A 17,837-nucleotide genomic window follows, 5' to 3' on the forward strand; every position below is an offset into this window, starting at 1 on the left:
TACAAGATAAAGGGTTTTTGAATAGAGAAATGTGTAATTTCCAAGAATGGAAAGCACAAAATTATTTTAGTAACGGACAATAAAGAGCAGAAACAAACAGAATCACTAATTTCTGCAGTCAGTAACCATTTGTGTCTGATTACTACCTCACAGTTTAGTCATATTAGTTAAACTCGTCACAATTTGTCATACTATACATAGTTCTAAAGGTGTTGGTAACAACTCAGTCCATACAAAAAAGCAACCAAAATAAGTTCAGAACTTGAGTATGTGTAATAATGGGGGAAAAGGTGCTGAACTCTCAGAAAGGGAGGTGGAGAACGGTCTGGAAAGCCAAGACATCAGCTGAAATCTATCAGTGATTAGAAAGCCATGCCTGCATGGAGATAAAAAAAGTAATCTCCATGGCAACCATCCAGCTGTGCAAAACACCTGGGTAGACCTAGCCCCGCCTTCGAGGCGCAGCTCCTCCTCAAAGCTGCAGTTTCCAAACCTCTGAGCTTCCACCTCTCAGAGCAGCCCTGCCCCATGACTGCCCAACTCAGCTCCTTCAGACTAGCAATTAGAAAACACCTGGTGGAACTGTGGAAATGCTGAGCTCACTATAGGAGCTACTTCTCAGTGCAGTGCAGGTAAAAATGTTGTTCAAGGGTTAATAGAGGAGTGATGTTGTGATGACTTCTCAAAGGTGGAGTTTCAAAAAGACCAGTTTTTAAAATGACAAGAGGCCCAATTACAAGGAGTTAAATTACTCAGTAACATTTCATTTAAGTCATTTTTTATGTACATAGCATAACCCCTCAGCAATAAGGTCCTGGGTTCGATTCCCAGCCCAGGGTCTTTCTGCATAGCATAGCATAACCCCCCACCCAAAAAAAACCCTGAAGTTAACATAGTTGCACACCATACTGCCTCTTTAAAATGAAAAGTATTCCTGGTCCTGTTAAGCCCAGCCTTCCGGGACAGCGCCTGCAGAAGGTTCTGCGGTGGGAAGTGAAGGATGCACAAATTGGGAAAAGTTACTCTGACGTGACAACGTGGCGGTATCCAGCCAATAAGAATTTATCATTCAATACTTTCCCGCTATGTGCCACTTTCTATTGGTTGGGATTTTCTTCAAGGCGTCGGTAATTGGTTAGCCACAGAAGAAGTCCCGCCCCCTTTTCTTTGTTATTTAAAGAAGGAAAATGCCAACGCGGACCTCTGTTCTGAGAGCTGTGCTGTGGGAGGAGGACCGTTTTGCTGCCAGAGAGCTGGTGAGCTTTCAAACTTTGTTGCAGATACTCCAACTTACTGTTAGCTTATTGTTAGCTTACCTCCACATCTAGTCAAAGATGTCATGGTTCCGTTAGTACCCTACACACTAACGGAACCACAGGAAGCAAGAATGTTTTCAATGATGATCATTTGAGGCTTTCAGGAAACTGAGACTTTCTGCCGTCAGTGTGTGCTGACCCTTCACCTGCCAGGAGCCAACAAGTGTTTTAAAAATGGCTCAAGATGTTTTCTGTCTGTCTACTGGGAACCTTCTCTGTGTTCATGTTTATAGCCTTAGTTGATCAAATGCATTGATTGACTGATCAGCAGGTCTGAACATCCTTATACAAACTGGACTTCTGGTAGTTTGCCTGTCAGAAAGATGCAGATGTTCAGTGATGATCAAGAGAAGCAGTTCCAAGCCCACCAACTCATGGTGGCAAAGATCAACTATGCCTGGAAATTTCCAGAATAGTTGCTGGTTTTTTGCTTTTGTTTTTTTTTAAGGTTGTTCAACCTGATCTAACTCTGTGTAGGCCTCAGTGTGGATGCTGATGCCTGTGGTGTTCAAATCAGAAGAATGGACAAATATGTCATGTTTGGAAGGATTGTCAGGAGGGGGCTTCATCAAAACATAATAATGTGAGAAAAAAGTGGGAAAAGGAAGAATTTCAGGCCAAAATTGACAGATTTAGTGAAAACCAAACTGAGCATGTCAACAAAATAATCCTTTATGCCATCATGTCATGGTGGTAAAATGGGCTCATGGGCTCTTTCTTTCCAGTATTTCCACAAACGTATTAATGAAATGTAGAAGAGAAAAAAATATTGCTACTTTTCTTCCATTTGTACAGTTTTATATAGATCCAGGATTATCATAAAGAAAAATGTGGCAGTAGTAGTTATTTTAGTGGCTTTGTCTAAAGAGAAGCACTGCTAAGCTCTGATTGTGTTTTTATAGTCTAGAAGTTGAAAGGCTTATAAGTGAATCCTTCCATCCATTTTCTGTACACCCTTGCCCTTGTGGGTCAGGAGGGGTGCTGGTGCCCATCTCCAGCGAACATTTTGGGTGAGAGGCGGGGTCACCCTGGACAGGTCGCCAGTCTGTCGCAGGGCAACACGGAGACACACAGGACAAACAACCATGCACACACACACACCTAGGGAGAATTTAGAGAGACCAATTAACCGGAGAGTCATGTTTTTGGACTGTGGGAGGAAGCCGGAGTACCCGGAGAGAACCCACCATACACAGGGAGAACATGCAGAAAGACCCTGGGCTGGGAATCGAACCCAGGACCTTATTGCTGCAAGGTAACAGAGCTACCAACTGCGCCACTGTGCAACCCTTATAAGTGAACCTATATATGGCCTGACAGACATGTTGCCAGCTGTACATTTAAAATGATTCCTTCATCAGTGATAACTGCAGCCCTTGTCGTGGCACTTTGTTTTTTAATCTGTAAACTGCTGAATTAAATTTTCAGGAAAAAGTGCAAGCAGCCATTTTTTTCTGCTAGCTGACCAGCAGTGCTTTGGTATACATTGATACTAGAAACCCTAACAGTCCTACAAGGGTATTGTAAGGTCAAAGGTGAGGCTAGTTGCCTTAATGCTGTGTTTGGACTTTAACTGAGCTGTAAACAGAAGCGAGTGTGAAAACTTCCAGAAAATGAAGTGATGTATAGAGAACCAGACGTTCTCTCATTGATGACTCAAATGAAACCTTCAGGTTGGTTCTAGAGCTTCCTGGATTGGTGTGGATTTGAATATTTTGCCTTATTTTTATTAAATAAAATGCTGTAAAAAGTTGCTTGTTGTCTTGGCTTGTGTTTGGATCATCTTTCGGCCTGGTATGTTCCAGATGCCTGACACAAAACATGGTGTAGACGATGTAGACCGAGTCAACCTGGGGATGGAGGAATATTCAGCCATGTGTCATGTCCTTCTCAGAATTTGTTTTGCCATATTTCTTATTTTTCTCTCTTCATACCTCAGTCATCAGAAATCGGCCATGATGCTGCTGAGTTCACTGCCATACCTGTACTTGCTGGCTGCCGCTGCTCTTGCAGTTCCTGCTCAGGAGAAGCGGGTCCATCACCAGGCCAGTCTGAGCGACCACGCCCACGACGACAGTCAGAACTACCAGTACGACCATGAGGCCTTCCTGGGCAAAGAGGAAGCCAAAACATTCGACCAGCTGACCCCCGAGGAGAGCAAAGACCGACTGGCGTAGGTTCTGATGGTCCTGGTTCTGTAGAAAAACGATCATTTCTGTATTAATTTAGTTGTTTAGTTGTGACTGGCGTTTAGCTTTCTTTTATCATTTGGTGACAAATCAAAACTTAAGGTTACTATGAATATGGTTGATCATTGCCTTGGTCTGACGGTTCACAGCATCAATGTACATAAAACACTCAGGTTATTTTACTGACCTTTTCATTTCTAACTGAAAATGGGGAGTAATTATTATAAGTTTATGATCTTGAATGGAAATTCCAGGACAAATAAAGTGCTGACATAGTGAGGTAAGTTGTAGTGGTCCAGTTCCTCATAGTGCCAAATTGTGCTTCATTATTTTGATGGTTTTCTTCTTTTCTTAATGAGAACTCTACAGAAAATAACCAACCCCAGAAAAATGAGCAAATTATGTGGCCATATTTTAATCTTAAGTTTCTCTTAATGTTTTCCAAATTCCTTTTCTTCGTAAGTTAGATGACAATGTTTTATATTTACTCTGATGCTATTTTTGAGCAGGTAAACCTCCCCAGTAATTTTGCCTTTTAATTTGAAAAAACAATAAATATCCTTGTATAGTGCTTTATCAAGTCCAAACTCCAAAGTGCTTCACTCACTCACTCACTCACTCACTCACTCACTCACTCACTCACTCACTCACACTCAGGAGCCACAGCTGCCATGCATCGGCGCCACCAGCAGGCAAGGTTGGTCTTGTCCAATCTGGACAGAGGCAGATGGAGAGGGAATTGAACTGGCAACTCATCGATTTAGGGACAAACTCCCACCTGCTGTCGCCACCATCATCCAAATGACATGGATTCATTTTTTAAAAAGTTGAATAAGATTACTATTCAAGTTTTTAATCACTCCATAAGCTCCATATTTAGACAATCACAGGAACATCATCTGCAGACTAAAATATTATTTTGGCTCAGTCTAATGTCAAGAAGAACTTGTGTGAAATTGATCTGTGTAAGAAATTACCTCAATAAAATATTTTGGACTTTCAGAAATAATTATGCTTGTCAACAGACTGTGTTGTTTCTGTTTTCAGTGACTAACTGTGAGTTTCGTCTCCTCTGACTTCGTCTCTACAGGAAGATCGTGGACCGGATCGACACGGACAAGGACGGCTACGTCACCAACTCAGAGCTGCACCAGTGGATCAAACACAGGCAGAGGAGGTACATCGAGGAGAACGTCAACAAGCACTGGAAGGACTACGACCAGAACCGGGACGACAAAATCGCCTGGGAGGAGTACAAGAACGCCACCTATGGCTACTACCTGGGTAACACGGGCTTCCTGTCCGACTTCCTACTTCACTCAGTCTCATCTAACATTGAGCAATAATCAGCTTTGGTAGTTACTCGCTGAACTGTGACTGAACAGAGTTTGTAGAATCAGTTGAGGCCGTTTTCTGTCTAGGTGAGGAGTTCAGTGACATTGAGGACAAAGACACCTATAAGTCCATGCTGGCCCGGGACGAGAGACGCTTCAAGTCGGCCGACAAAGACCGTGACGGCATCGCCACGCGCGAGGAGTTTACTGCCTTCCTGCATCCTGAGGAGTTCGACTACATGAAGGACGTAGTGGTGCAGGTAGAGTTCAGGCCTGACACCATCGAGGTGTCTGTCTCTGAAGAGTAACACCTGGTTTTGCCCAGTAGAATTTGATAAGAAAATTCAACTGATCTGCTTGTGACTGTGGAGCCAGAAACATGAGGTGACCTGAAGGGACCAGTGGACCTCAGGCTGTGATGTAACAAGTGAAAAAATAGTTCAATCGGTTTTATTCCGTTTGTCATGTATGCAGTAATATATGCTGTGACATATTAACCTCATCAGTTGCAAAAATGACTGCAAACATTCAAGAACATTTTTTTTTATCAGAGTGTCATGGAGGCCATTACTTTTGAGCTTTACATCGTTATAATGTTATTCCCTCATCAAAAACATACCTTAAGTGTTGCATTAATTATTTCATGCCTGCTTGAGAAATCCTTTTTGATCTCCATGGCAACCATTCAGCTGTGCAAAATGTTGGGGGGGACCCAGCACCTTTTTAGGATGAAGCTTCTCTTCAGAGCTGCGGTTCCCAACCTCACAGAGCAGCTTTCCCCCGCAACTCCCCACTGAGCTCCTACAGACTAGCCAGCAGCAATTAGCAAACACCTGGTGGAACTGAGTATCTGCTGAGTTCATTATACGACGCACTTCTGAGTGCACTGCTTCTAAGAACAATGTTAAAGGTTTGAAAAAGAAATATTGTTGTGGCCAAAGGGAAATGTCAGAGCAAGAGTTATTAAAGAGACAGAAGCCCAAATTCAAGGCTTTAAATTGTCTAAAAGTCATATTTCTGTTGGGTCATATTTGACATACACAGCATTTTCATAACAATTGAAGGTAACATTGTAACATTGATTGTGCTATAAAATGGCACCATGTGCCTGGAAAACACACAATACTGGCCCTTTAAATGAAACCCAGTAAATCACTTTGTTCTCTACAGGAAACTATGGAGGACATCGATAAGGACGGTGACGGAAAGATCAACCTCCACGAGTATATTGGTAGGTCAGCTCTGTTTCCAGTCTGACCAGTGACCTCTGCACTGGAACCAGCCAGTGTTCATCATGTCTGCCCTCACCAGGTGACATGTACACACCGGAGGACAGCGAGTCAGAGCCTGACTGGGTCCAGACTGAGAGGAAACACTTTACAGAGTTCAGAGACGTCAACAAGGTGAGAGCTGCTCACACCTGTAAACATTTTATCATGTCTTAAAACATTACTGTATTTTCTCAGGATTTGATGTGACAGGCCAACACAGTCATGTATGATTATAACGTGGAAGAACAATTGGAAATTTCCAGGGAAATGTTAAACTGTTATTCAGCAGTTTTGGGTCAGAACTTTGAGTAGGCCATTCTAACACATGGATTTGCTTTGATCTCAACCATTGTGGCTCTGGCATCACCATGATGATGCTGTGTCCAAACTATCACCATTCAGCTATGGCAAAATGCCTTGATGGACAGAGTGCTGCCTTCAAGGCACAGCTCCTCCTTCCAAACTTCCTCGTCACATAGTGGCTCTCACCCACCACTCTCCTATTCGTCAGGAGCTTCTTCTCAGTGCAGTGCTGGTAAAAAGGTTGTTAATAAGGTAGTAGCCATGTTGTGATAACTTCCTGAAGGCAGAGTTTCAGAGAGAGCAGGAGTTCTTAAAGAGACATGGGCCCAATTTAATCAAATATGACTTGAAGAAGTTGGAGTTTGTTTTTTATTAAGAAAAAAAAAGCTTTTTATAATAGAAGACAATGTAGTTACTTGATAGTGTACTGGTAATTTCATAGCACAGTGTGCCTGAAAAATACATATCACTGTCCCTTTAAATTTGAGTTTTTCAGTCAATCTTTTGATGAGGAACCAACCAGTCGGTGCTCGTTTTTGTCCCAGTTGGTGCTGGTGACTCGTTGCTACCCGTCTTCTGTTCTGCTGCTGCTGATTCTGGTCCAGTTCTGTCCAGCCAGATAAAATAAGGTTGTCTTCATTCATGCTGCAGGATGGCTACCTGGATGCTAACGAAGTGGCCGAGTGGGTTCTACCAGGAGAGGTGGACCATGCCGACAATGAGGCCAAGCATCTGATCTACGAGACCGACACAAACAAGGTAGATGCATGGTTGCTTAGCAGCGGTGCATTCATCTCCTAAGTGTGCGCTTAAAACGTTCCACTGCAAAGTTCACTTTTGTATCAACCCAAACAGACCAAGGAATCAAAGGATCCCTTTAAAGCGTTGATCTGTCTGGCTGTGATTACATCATGACACCAGATTCATATTTCTACGACATGAATTAATTACATGACTTGATAAAATCAAAGACTTTTTACCTTTTCACCACAGACCATGCAGCATAACTGTAAGGTTAATGTTGTTAAAATGACTGATTTTATTCTCTAGTTGAATCATGGAGTGAAAATGTTGCAGGTTTTTTACTAATATCAAGTTAGAAAGATGGTAAATCAGCTGTTAAATCACATGGCTATCTCTGCAAGATGCTAACTTTACAAAACCAAAGTATAACTATATTTAGTTTCTGTTTCTTTGCTTTAAGCCAGAACCATCTAAGATCAACTTAATCAGAAAGTTTAATTTCCTACAGTTGTAGAAATAATTTTAATAATCTGTTACTCATAAAATATCGTCAAAACTGTTGCAGTTGGTTCATTTTTTTAATTACAATTTTGTGAAGAAATCAATTGGGTTTAATTTGGTTATGAATTATTTTCCTCTAATTTCTCATTTATTTGTTTTGTTTTTAGTTAATATTTACTTTAAAACTCGTCATCTGCTCAGATTGTCAGTTTGGTTTCTCTTGCTGTTTCATCTGAAAAGCTAAACATCTATTTTAAAAATGTTCAGTTTCTAGAACTCATTACTGTGATTTGAGTTAAGTGACAGGTTAAAACGTAACATTTTGTTTGGGACTTTGACTCGACTCAGGATCTGACTCCAGACATTAGACTGACTCTGTTCTGCCTCTGCTGGCAGCACAGTGATGTATAATTGCTTAATTAAATTAATCATTAATCATCTTCTCTCTCTCTGTTCTTCATCCCTCCTTTCTCCTGCTTCCCTTAATCACCTCCCAATCAACTCTTGTTGGATGAAATGCTGTAATCACTCAACAGGACGAGAAAATCACCAAGAAGGAAATTCTGGCCAATTGGAACATGTTTGTGGGCAGCCAGGCGACCAATTATGGTGAAGATTTAACAAAGAAACATGACGAACTTTGATGAAGTGTCCTTGGGAAGTTTGGGGTTGGGGTGGGTTAGACTGGGTTCACTTAAGTCTCTAAAGTTTTGACTCTTCATTATGTGACAGTCTTGGTTAATCATGCCCCTTTATTCATGTATGGAAGGTTTGCAACTAGAGATGCACTGAGAAATCAGCAGATATGAGCAATAACCTGCCGGTCACACTCAGAAATCTTTCTCTCTTTTTAAACCCTCATCAGGGATTGAACCATGCTAAGCACTAGCAGGTCTCTTTGATGCTCTTTGTTTTGGATGTAGTTACTGAGAGAAGATTCAAACTGCTTCTCACATGTTTCTTATGTTTCAAATTATTGCCAACTTTAAGAAGAAGCCGGCACTTTGAGCAGATAACAGGAAGGCTGCACCAATAAAGTGGTGTGTCTGCTCATGTTGCAGAAAATGGTGGCTTTGGAAATGTTCGCAAGCTTTTGGAAATCTCAGTGATCTGCATTCTCTAAAGAAAAGACACAGATGGTTGTTTTATTGCTAGTTTTTGGTATGAGATGTAAAAACACGTTAATGTGAATTCTGTTTTCTTAAAACCCTGTTTTTTTAGGAACTGTTCTCTCAGTGTGACTTTGCCTTTGCATGTTCTTAAGGACCGCTCCTGGCAGGAAAGCTAGAAAAACAGATTATTTCTATTCTGTTTCTTGTAGGGAAACCCAAAATTATTCATACCCTCATCAGAACTTTCAGGGTATTTTTTCCTGAAATGAGTTGAGCAGCTGTCGGTAGATGAGCACATGCACAGCATGAGGAAAAGCTGAACAGTCAACAACTCAAACCAGTCAACTGTCCATTGATGCTACGTGTTCATCCAGAAGGAGTGGATGCTGCTGGTCAGTCTGCTGGGTTTCCTGTTCAAATAACAAACTGGACTTGGCTGTATTGTTTGACCAGAATCAGATCAGAATGTCTATTTGATTTGCAAAAAAACAAACAAAAAAAGTAAATTCAGCCTGATCACACAGACACTCAAAGTACTTTAGGTGATATGTTGTGAATTGGTGACATTGAGTTGAAAGGTGTTACAGTTTGGGGAAACAAATTTGACATTTGAAAACTTTTATCCTTCTCAAAAACTGGGAAAAAAACTAATTTACATTACAGCAGTTGGACCCATCTTATAAAAACTGAGCAGTTTTTTTTTTTTGCATATTTTCTCTCTTATTTTGACAATTGTTGATGAGCTGAAAGTCTTTAGAGTTCACTCCCTTCATATATTCTGTCAATGCTGCCTGTCTGCCTGGGCAAAATATTAATATTACAACCAGTCAGATGAAACATGTTGGTAAAATCCCCAAAATATTGTAACCCTTATTCTGCCAGGAGTATGAATAATTATGGTCTTAACTGTATTCCTTCTTTGAACAACAGATGAAATTTGTCTCTGCATTCTGATTGGTGCATCTCTGCTTGTAGCTTCCAGGCACATGCAACAGGAAGCAGTCACATACTGTGTATGTCAGGACGGTAATGCTGAGAAAGAGGCCGTCCTTTCTGGGTTTTTAGACTTTTCTTTTTTTTTATTTGCTTGGGTTTTCAGATTATCACACAACACACCAAGGTTGTAATGTCAGGTATGGATTTGAGTGGATTTTAATAGGAAACAATGTTCAGAAGAGAGGAAATTTCTATTAAAGTGACTTAAGTTTAGCTGTCAAAAAGGGCAGAAATTGGGGGGACAAAAGAGGTCAAGGATGGACTTTGTTACAGAATTTTTATAGTTTGACAATTAAAGTCTTTTTGTACAATTGTTGTTTGTGGTGTTTATGCTGTATTGTTTAATTTTTGTTTTGCTTTAGTTGCTCTGTAAAGTAGCTCATCAACCTGTGATGGATGGAGGTTCACTGCTGCAAATCTGAGTCATTTGATACAATCATCTTCATTAAACTGGAATAATATAATTGAAAGGTTAATTTAGTCATTAACTTGGTTCACACACAATATAGATTAATTGCACAAACTTATCAAGACTGATTCTGATTTTCTGCTTCCATCCAATGAAAACACATTTAAGTTCAGAACATCACATCCTGATCTGCTTTTCCAAATAGAGCTAGTGTTCTAGAATATGAGGCAACTCAAAAGCTTGTTGTGGTTTAGAAGGTGAGTCTGACAAAAAAATCATACTGTAATAAAAACATGCATGAGCATTTATGAAATGCCACTGTTTGTATTAATCAATAGAGGCTGTAAATGGCAGAAATATGATGCTGTTTTGCTGGAAGTAGAACTCTATGTTGCATTAAGAAAGTTCAAGAATTTAAAATATTTCATTGCTCTAAAAAAAAATTCCTCAATGAGTTTCACTTCAGGAGCTCAGGTTCTCCTGATCCATTCAGTAAAGTAGAATTATTAAAAAGTCAATTTATATTTTATAACTAGACTGAAAGTAAAAGACTCCTTCATATGGCTGGTCAAGTAACAAACCACAAGGATGTCTGCATGAGCACGAGCTGGGATCTTGCGTGGAGCCCGATTGAGGGAGATTAGCAGTGATCTTGTAGTTTTTCCATTTTCTGATTCTCGCTCCCACAGTAGATTTCTTCACACCAAGCTGGTTGCTTATTGCAGATTCAGTCTTCCCAGCCTGGTGCTGCTCTACAATTCTGTTTCTGGTGTTCAACAGCTCTTTGGTGTTCACCATAGTGGAACTTGGGAGTGTGACTGTTTGAGGTTGTGGGTAGGTGTATTTTATACTGTTAACGAGTTCAAACAGGTGCCATTGATGCAGGTAATGAGTGGGGGACAGAGGAGCCTCTGGAAGAAGTCACAGGTCTGTGACAGAAATCTTTGTAGGTGACCAAATACTTATTTTCCACCCTTATTTGCAAATAAATTCCTTTTCTCATTTCGTGTCTCATAGTTGAGGTCTACCTATGATGTCAATTACAGGCCTCATCGTTTTAAGTGGGAGGATTTCATCCAACTTCTGTTTTGCAGACTAACTTAATGCTGTCAGGAGTACGTTGTGCTGTAATTTTCAGACAGCTGACGTAAACTGTGTGTAGAACAATCCATCAGTAATCAGGAATCAATCACGTTAGTTCGAAAACCTAATATATTTATGAACACAAAATGATATAGTTTCAGTGTTTTAGATATTTCTATTAACAGTTCCAGTTTTACACCGTTAGTTTTATTTTAGTTAAACATTTTCTCAATTTCAATTTTTATTTCATTTGGTTTAGCGATCTATTAGAACCATGGTTGTAATACTCATGCAAGTTTCTGTACAAGTTGACTTAAACGTAAACCCTCATGTTTTTCTTTAACATCGTGTTCTTGTGAAGGATGTGATGGAAAAGAGTTTAGAGACTTTAAAACCACACTATGAAATAAAAATGTGTTGTGTCTCTGCTCATCAGGATGGACGCCTGACCCTGTCCGAAATGCTGGACAAAACAGATTACCTCAGGATGAGCACAATCACTGACTATGGAGGCATGAGGGTGGAGGAGCACGACGAACTGTGAAAAAATAACTCCAACTGGACAAGCCTCGTCTGACCTGACAGTTAGAGCCCACCGTTAATTTCTTCACGTTAAACATGCAAACTGTACAAAGGCAAGTAATCATTCAGGAAGTGTTTGGCTTAAAAAAAATTTATTTACCATTTCACTCAGAAAGGCCACAGCATCCACTCGAAGAAAAACACAACACACAGGAACTGTACGCTTACAGGTTGCAACGAGCTGCAGAAATCTTCCACAGATGCATCATTGAGCTGCTACTGCATCCTCATCCTCACATCCTCATGCCTGCATCACTGGACGAGCCTCTTTGGCTCTCAGGTCAACTCCAGAGCCTGCGAAGCCGGTTCCACCCTGGGAGGAAACAGACAGCTGGAGCTCAGCTACACACAGACAAAGCTCTCACAGGGAGGAACAGCATCTCTGAACACTGCCTAAGGCTTCCTCATCAAATGTGTTACCGATTATTTTTGTAACTCAGGGAAGAACAATTAAATTTGATCCGACTGCTTTCTTTATTGTTAGTAGCAGATTTTTCAGCAACCTCCCAGTCAGCTACCCACCCTCTGCAGTGGGATGATGTCTCTCTCCGTTAGTTTGGCTCCAGACATGGGGTCAGTCATGTCCTTCTTGATCAACTTCTCCACACACTCCTGAGTCACTACAGTTCCTCTGAAACAGTCAGGAGAATCAGTCACCCTGTGGTTAGGCTGAAACACACAATACTGGATGTTCACTGCAAAAACACTAAATCTTACCAAGTATTTTTCATTTAGTTTCCAGTTCAAATGTCTTAGTACACTTGAAACATGACAAAACTAACTTACAAGTAACGTTTCAGAGATATAGGGGCAAGTTTTAAGTCAATCATTCCTTATTATTGTTAAAAAACACTAGTTCCACTGGAAGATTATTTCACTGTGTTATATCTGCCAATAGAACTAGTACTTTTTAAAATCAATTTTATATACTTAAAGCAAGCTTCTATATCTTGCTGAAAAGTTACTTGTAAGTTAGTTTTGTCATATTTTCAAGTGCACCAAGACATTTGAACTAGAAGCTAAATCAAAAGCGCTTGGTAAGATTTAGTGTTTTTGCAATGTGTGACAGTAATAGGGGGGAGAGGGACTCACGAGGGACTCAGGACGGCGCAGGGGACACTGTTACCCAGAGCGTCTCTGGTCACTGCACACACGTACCTCTCCTGGGGGCAGAAAGCAGCAGACTGGAGTGAAACCCTGCCATGTTTCATACTGTTCTATCTTAACCAGGTTTGTTTTCCAGATATGGTTTCTCTGTTTTTCTTCCCTGTAGTGTGAGCACAGACTGGTGAGTAAACTGACCTGGCGGTTGAGCAAGGCCACCCTGTCCAGGCTTGGGTCCAGTGGGGTGAAGTTCACAGGGATTAGGTCGTTCATCTTTATGGGTCGCCCCGACATGGGACACAGCACAGCTTTACTCTGACACAGAGAACACACACATCGTCAGAGTGCTGCTACAGTCGACATGAAGGCGGGTTTCAGCCAGAGGGTCAACCTGTCCTCTCTTTAGAACTGTGCCAACAGGAAGGTACATATTAAATCAGCAGATACCATGACATCCATGCAGAAAGCAAACAGATGAACCTGCAACAAGCTCCAGATCATTTACACAATCTGACAGCAGCAAAAGGCTGATGAAGGACATGCTGGAGGATAGAGTGGTTAAAAGGAAGCAAAGCTGCTCTTTTATCCCTTTAATGCATTTCAAAAGTCATGCTCTGTCTCACACACACAGAGCATGTCTTTCTAATGTCACAGGGACTTAACATCGACTTCCATTCATTTTCATTCCTCTGACCCTAACCTAAACTCAATTAACACCTTAGTCCTAAACCTGACCCCTAATTCAAAATCAGCATTCTTATGGAGGCCAGGCTTTTGGACCCAAACGGAGCAGTCGTTGCCCACAACGTATTATTTGTTAGGAAAATGGTCCTTCCACTGTACTAAAAACAAGGACACGGACACACGCGCGCACACACACACGCACACACACACGCCAGCTGTAGGGCATCTGCATGAACAGATCAAAAGTTCCATTAACAGAATGTTGAGGGATTTTCTGGAAGAAGCGCATCTTAGGGCAACTAAACAGTTTAAATATACACCAAACAGGGATAATATTATGACCACTTGACTGCTCTGCAGCCTCATATGTGCAACAAACTGGATGATATGGCTGAAAAATTTACCACAATATAAGCGTTTCATATCAGTCGATATTCAAAATTCTTGGCTTGTTTTTTGGTTCAGGTATCTGGACTCCTGCTAAACTGGTGTTGTGACCTTTACTGTTTTATCCCGTTTTCACTTCACAACATTGTTTTTATTTTTAAACAGTAATGATACTGCAGTTCAAATTACTCAACAGGTTGTTGCTAGGTAACCAGAGTGAGTGAGTGAGTTAGTTGATGTTAGTCACATTGCTTAGCTAGCCATCAGAGGTTGAGCAGCTAAAGCCTTTCCTCTGTCTGCACCTCCCAGAATGCTGTGCAGGTCTGGATCAGAGTTCAGTTAATATTCTATATATTTCATATTCTATCAGATGTATTATCTGTTAATACTGATCATGTGTCTAAGTAAAGTGAATCTCGACACTTTTCTATCAGAAGCAGCATTAAGTTGTTCAGTAATCTGAAGCCTTTAACACAGCAGCTGTGAAGACTAATATAACCCCACCCACCAACAGCTGCCATGATGACTGTGGTCATAATGTTATGCCTTCAAGGCAGGAAACAATCTTTCCCAGCTAGTCTAATAAAAATAAAATGAGCTTGTTTTATTGAAATGACTAATTTTATGCATATAGTTATGAAATGTTTCTGCTGCAGTGCAACACGCTAACTGGAAAGGCTGGTATGATGAATTGCTCCAGAGGTGGTTGCCATGGAGAATGGGACTTCAACAGATGAATGGAAGACAACATTCAAAAATAAAAACAAATGAACCAAAAACAAACAAACAAACAAAAAAAAAAACAGCAGCGAAAGAGGAGAGTCCTACTGACGGGTTTCTTCAGAAGGGTGGGCTTGGCCTCTGGGGTCAGAGAGGGGATCCAGAAGCTGGGCAGGCTCTGGCTGGAGGAGGGGGCCGGACCTGCACTGGACGCCTCTCCTGAGCTGCTCGCTTTGCTCTCCGTCTTCTGCCCTGAAGACAAAGGAAAAAAAAGTCGTACTTTATTTTGGAAGGAGGCTATAAATTCTGTTGAACGGTTCAGAACCAGCGCTGAGTAAGAGTGGCACCGGATGTGAACGGGTTGATGGGTTTGGACACGATGCTGTTCTCGCTGGTCTTAAACCTCTCCACCCTCTGCCGTTCCTCAGACTTGGACTCCAGCTGGTTGGTGCTCTTCAGAGCTTGTTTCTGCTTCTCATACGCCTGCAGGGCCACAGAGGGAACATTCACACAGTATTACTGATAATGTTTCTTAATACTTCCTAACTGCTTGTTTGAACTTTGACACTATATTTTCTAGCTGTGACTGGACACTGGTGAGATACGGGCATTTCCATGGTAACAGGTCGGGAGGTGATGACATGAGTAGCACCACCCTCAATGGCTCAGGTTATCCTGAGCTATCCTCTGTAGTTATGTTGCTATGGGCTTAGGCTACTCTAGGACAAACTGACCACATTATTCTACTACTCACCATTTTTGAATTATTTACTGTAATTTCAGCTTTTAACAGTATATTCTCTGATTTTTCCAAGCTCCCACAGGTCTGGTGTTCTGTTTAGCTGTGACTCCTTCCTGGAGGAAGAGATAATGGTGCCAACAACTTCATGTTCTCCTTCTGCAGCTGGTGGACGTAGCTCTGTGTTTCAGAGTTTAACCTGGCCAAGTCTTTACTGTGACTAACTCTACTTTCTCTTATATCATTGGTCTGACAAATGATGAAACCAACCCAGTTAATATGCGTTTCTCTCCTAGAGGAGTGATTGGACTGAACAGACTTCTTTAAAGGCCTTGATGTGTTTATGAATATAGAAATAAACTGAACTGAATTGATGTGCAGAGTGAGGCTTCCTATTACACAGTAGAATCACGAGCTGTGTTTGTCCCAGTCATTATGAATTGATTTATTATAACTGTGGACACAACTAGTAGAACCTAGTTGTAGTTCCTGACAATAAGCGTTGCCTAGCAGCGTGATGATCTTACCTTCATCTTTTTGGCGATTTCTGTCTTCTGGTGCAGAATGTATTCAAGAATGGCCTGTTTTTCATACAAATATCCATCTGGGCTGTGGAAAAAATAAACAAACATTACAGTATGTATGTATGTATGCATGTATGCATGTATGTATGTGTGTGTGCGCGCGTGTAAAAAGTTACTTGTGATTCTACAGTGAAGTACCACAAACATCAGCTTTCAAAAATCTTTTGAAATACAACAAAAATGTCAACAATGTCCGCCTGAAAACTGTTTACTGGTGTCACAAAAATGAGTTGAACTTTTGTCTAAGTAGTTCTATGTGCTTTGATATATATGTCCTCAGCTGTTTTCTGTGCTTTTTATTACATACAATGAAGCCATAAATCATAACCCGTGTGTGTGTGTGTGTGTGTGTGTGAGTGCAGTGGATGTGAGAGAGGATCATACGTCACCACAGGGTCCTGGCAGGGCTGCAGGGACAGGCAGCAGCAGTCAAAGTCTTTGATAGCATCTTTCCCCAGACGGACGCTCTGGGTTCCATAACCAGACGCCGCTGAACGGGATGAACAAAGTCAGCTGGAACACTTTACAGATCATTTCACTAAATCTAAAAATAGTTCTGTATAAATATCTGAATCCAGTTCAGGTTTCTGTACCAGGCTTTGAAAGGAGACAGGCTGGGCCAGTAAAGGTCAGAGTTCAGCTGCTCTGCCTTTCACTTCAGTTCTGGGTTTGTTCCTCATTATTTGCTGAGGATATTTTTGTTCCTTGGTGACCAGTTAACACAATCCCACCACAAGAAATAAATAGATCAATCAAGCGCATGCCACGTTAGAATGAGCTCGGTAATTTCCAGCTAGACAACAATCATTAAATAGAAGCTTCCCTTTTAATATCATTAAAAAAGCTGAAATTTTGAAAAATGTTGGAAACATTTGACTCAAAATATGAAGTAGTTAGTTGCTTTTTTTCCATTTTTTAAGATGCAGTTTTGTTTACAAAGACTTTATAATGCATTTCAATTTGGCTGTTTATTTATTTATTTTGGATATTTCCAATGTTTTCCAGTTCTCGTGTTACACATTCTTTAGAAATTAAAGTCTTTTTGATCTTTTTGAGGGGATGTACTTTATTATATTAGTTGCAAATGCTCTCAAAATGCCAATATTATAATTTATTGCAATAATTTATGGGACAATTTATCGTCCAACAAAATGTGTTATTGTGACAAGACTTTCTAGCCAAATTCCAGGGATGAATCCAAACATAATAAACAACTTAGTTGATTTGTATCATTGCAAAAGTAATCAACTATATCAGTTAACAAAACCGTTTGTAAACTCCAGGACTCGATAAGGGATAAACGGATGACAATGAATGGATTTCGGTTCTGACCCATCCCCTCATTATTATGGACACCCTCACCCTGTCTATTGAACTGGTGTGTATGTAGCGCAGGAGCCATTAGTGGCATCACTAGCCAACAGATGCTGCTGCCGAGTGAAGCTCACCTGTGTCCTTCCTCTTCTCATGGTAAGTATAGACAGCTCCGGCTGTGCAGTTCTTCCCATGTCGGGTCATGTTGTCGTTTCTTTCCCAATATTGCCAGCTGACAGCTACAAAAAGTATCAGCTAGCGTTAGCTGCTAAAACTCAGAAACTACGCAGCAAAGTGTGGTGGCTTTATATGGATATTGAACTAGAGAAAGGCTTTCTTTGGCGGATAACAATTCAACAACGGTCCCATAAAAAAGTAATTTCTTGGAAAATTACTCTAAATAAATGCGTTAATTCTTCTAGCGTTGTTGTTTCCTCCTTTTCTTCTCTTTCTTCTTCTCTCAGT

At 40.9% G+C, this 17,837-nt stretch overlaps 2 protein-coding genes across 3 annotated transcripts; one reads left to right on the forward strand and one right to left on the reverse strand.

Annotated features, from left to right (window-relative positions):
* The first annotated feature begins 1,159 nt into the window (after positions 1–1,159).
* On the forward strand, positions 1,160–12,317 carry rcn3 (reticulocalbin 3, EF-hand calcium binding domain). 2 transcript variants are annotated; one of them, XM_008415064.3, is made up of 8 exons: positions 1,160–1,256; positions 3,256–3,489; positions 4,596–4,789; positions 4,927–5,099; positions 6,010–6,070; positions 6,151–6,242; positions 7,065–7,172; positions 11,695–12,317. In XM_008415064.3, the coding sequence occupies exons 2-8, from the start codon at positions 3,272–3,274 to the stop codon at positions 11,800–11,802; spliced, it is 954 nt and encodes a 317-aa protein (XP_008413286.1). In that variant the 5' UTR covers positions 1,160–1,256; positions 3,256–3,271; the 3' UTR covers positions 11,803–12,317. The 2 variants fall into 2 exon arrangements, with proteins under 2 accessions (XP_008413286.1, XP_008413285.1); XM_008415063.2 differs by lacking the exon at positions 11,695–12,317 and adding an exon at positions 8,195–10,079.
* On the reverse strand, positions 11,914–17,827 carry nosip (nitric oxide synthase interacting protein). Its single transcript, XM_008415062.2, has 9 exons — positions 17,507–17,827; positions 16,443–16,548; positions 16,002–16,083; positions 15,083–15,218; positions 14,848–14,987; positions 13,143–13,259; positions 12,933–13,003; positions 12,363–12,471; positions 11,914–12,153 (listed from the first exon to the last, which is right to left on the reverse strand). The coding sequence occupies exons 1-9, from the start codon at positions 17,574–17,576 to the stop codon at positions 12,082–12,084; spliced, it is 903 nt and encodes a 300-aa protein (XP_008413284.1). The 5' UTR covers positions 17,577–17,827; the 3' UTR covers positions 11,914–12,081.
* Between the last annotated feature and the right edge of the window lie 10 nt (positions 17,828–17,837).

This window comes from Poecilia reticulata, chromosome 8, assembly GCF_904066995.2.
Source record: "Poecilia reticulata chromosome 8, P_reticulata-male-v2, whole genome shotgun sequence".
Lineage (NCBI taxonomy): Eukaryota > Metazoa > Chordata > Actinopteri > Cyprinodontiformes > Poeciliidae > Poecilia > Poecilia reticulata.

Coding starts and splice junctions, on each gene's coding strand:
- nosip (XM_008415062.2), bottom strand. CDS start 17,576: ATGACCCGACATGGGAAGAACTGCACAGCCGGAGCTGTCTATACTTAC. Junction 16,084..16,442: donor TGCCAGGACCCTGTGGTGAC/GTATGATCCTCT, acceptor TTTTTTCCACAG/CCCAGATGGATATTTGTATG. Junction 15,219..16,001: donor AAATCGCCAAAAAGATGAAG/GTAAGATCATCA, acceptor GTGGCCCTGCAG/GCGTATGAGAAGCAGAAACA.
- rcn3 (XM_008415064.3), top strand. CDS start 3,272: ATGATGCTGCTGAGTTCACTGCCATACCTGTACTTGCTGGCTGCCGCT. Junction 4,790..4,926: donor CACCTATGGCTACTACCTGG/GTAACACGGGCT, acceptor TTTTCTGTCTAG/GTGAGGAGTTCAGTGACATT. Junction 6,071..6,150: donor CAACCTCCACGAGTATATTG/GTAGGTCAGCTC, acceptor TGCCCTCACCAG/GTGACATGTACACACCGGAG.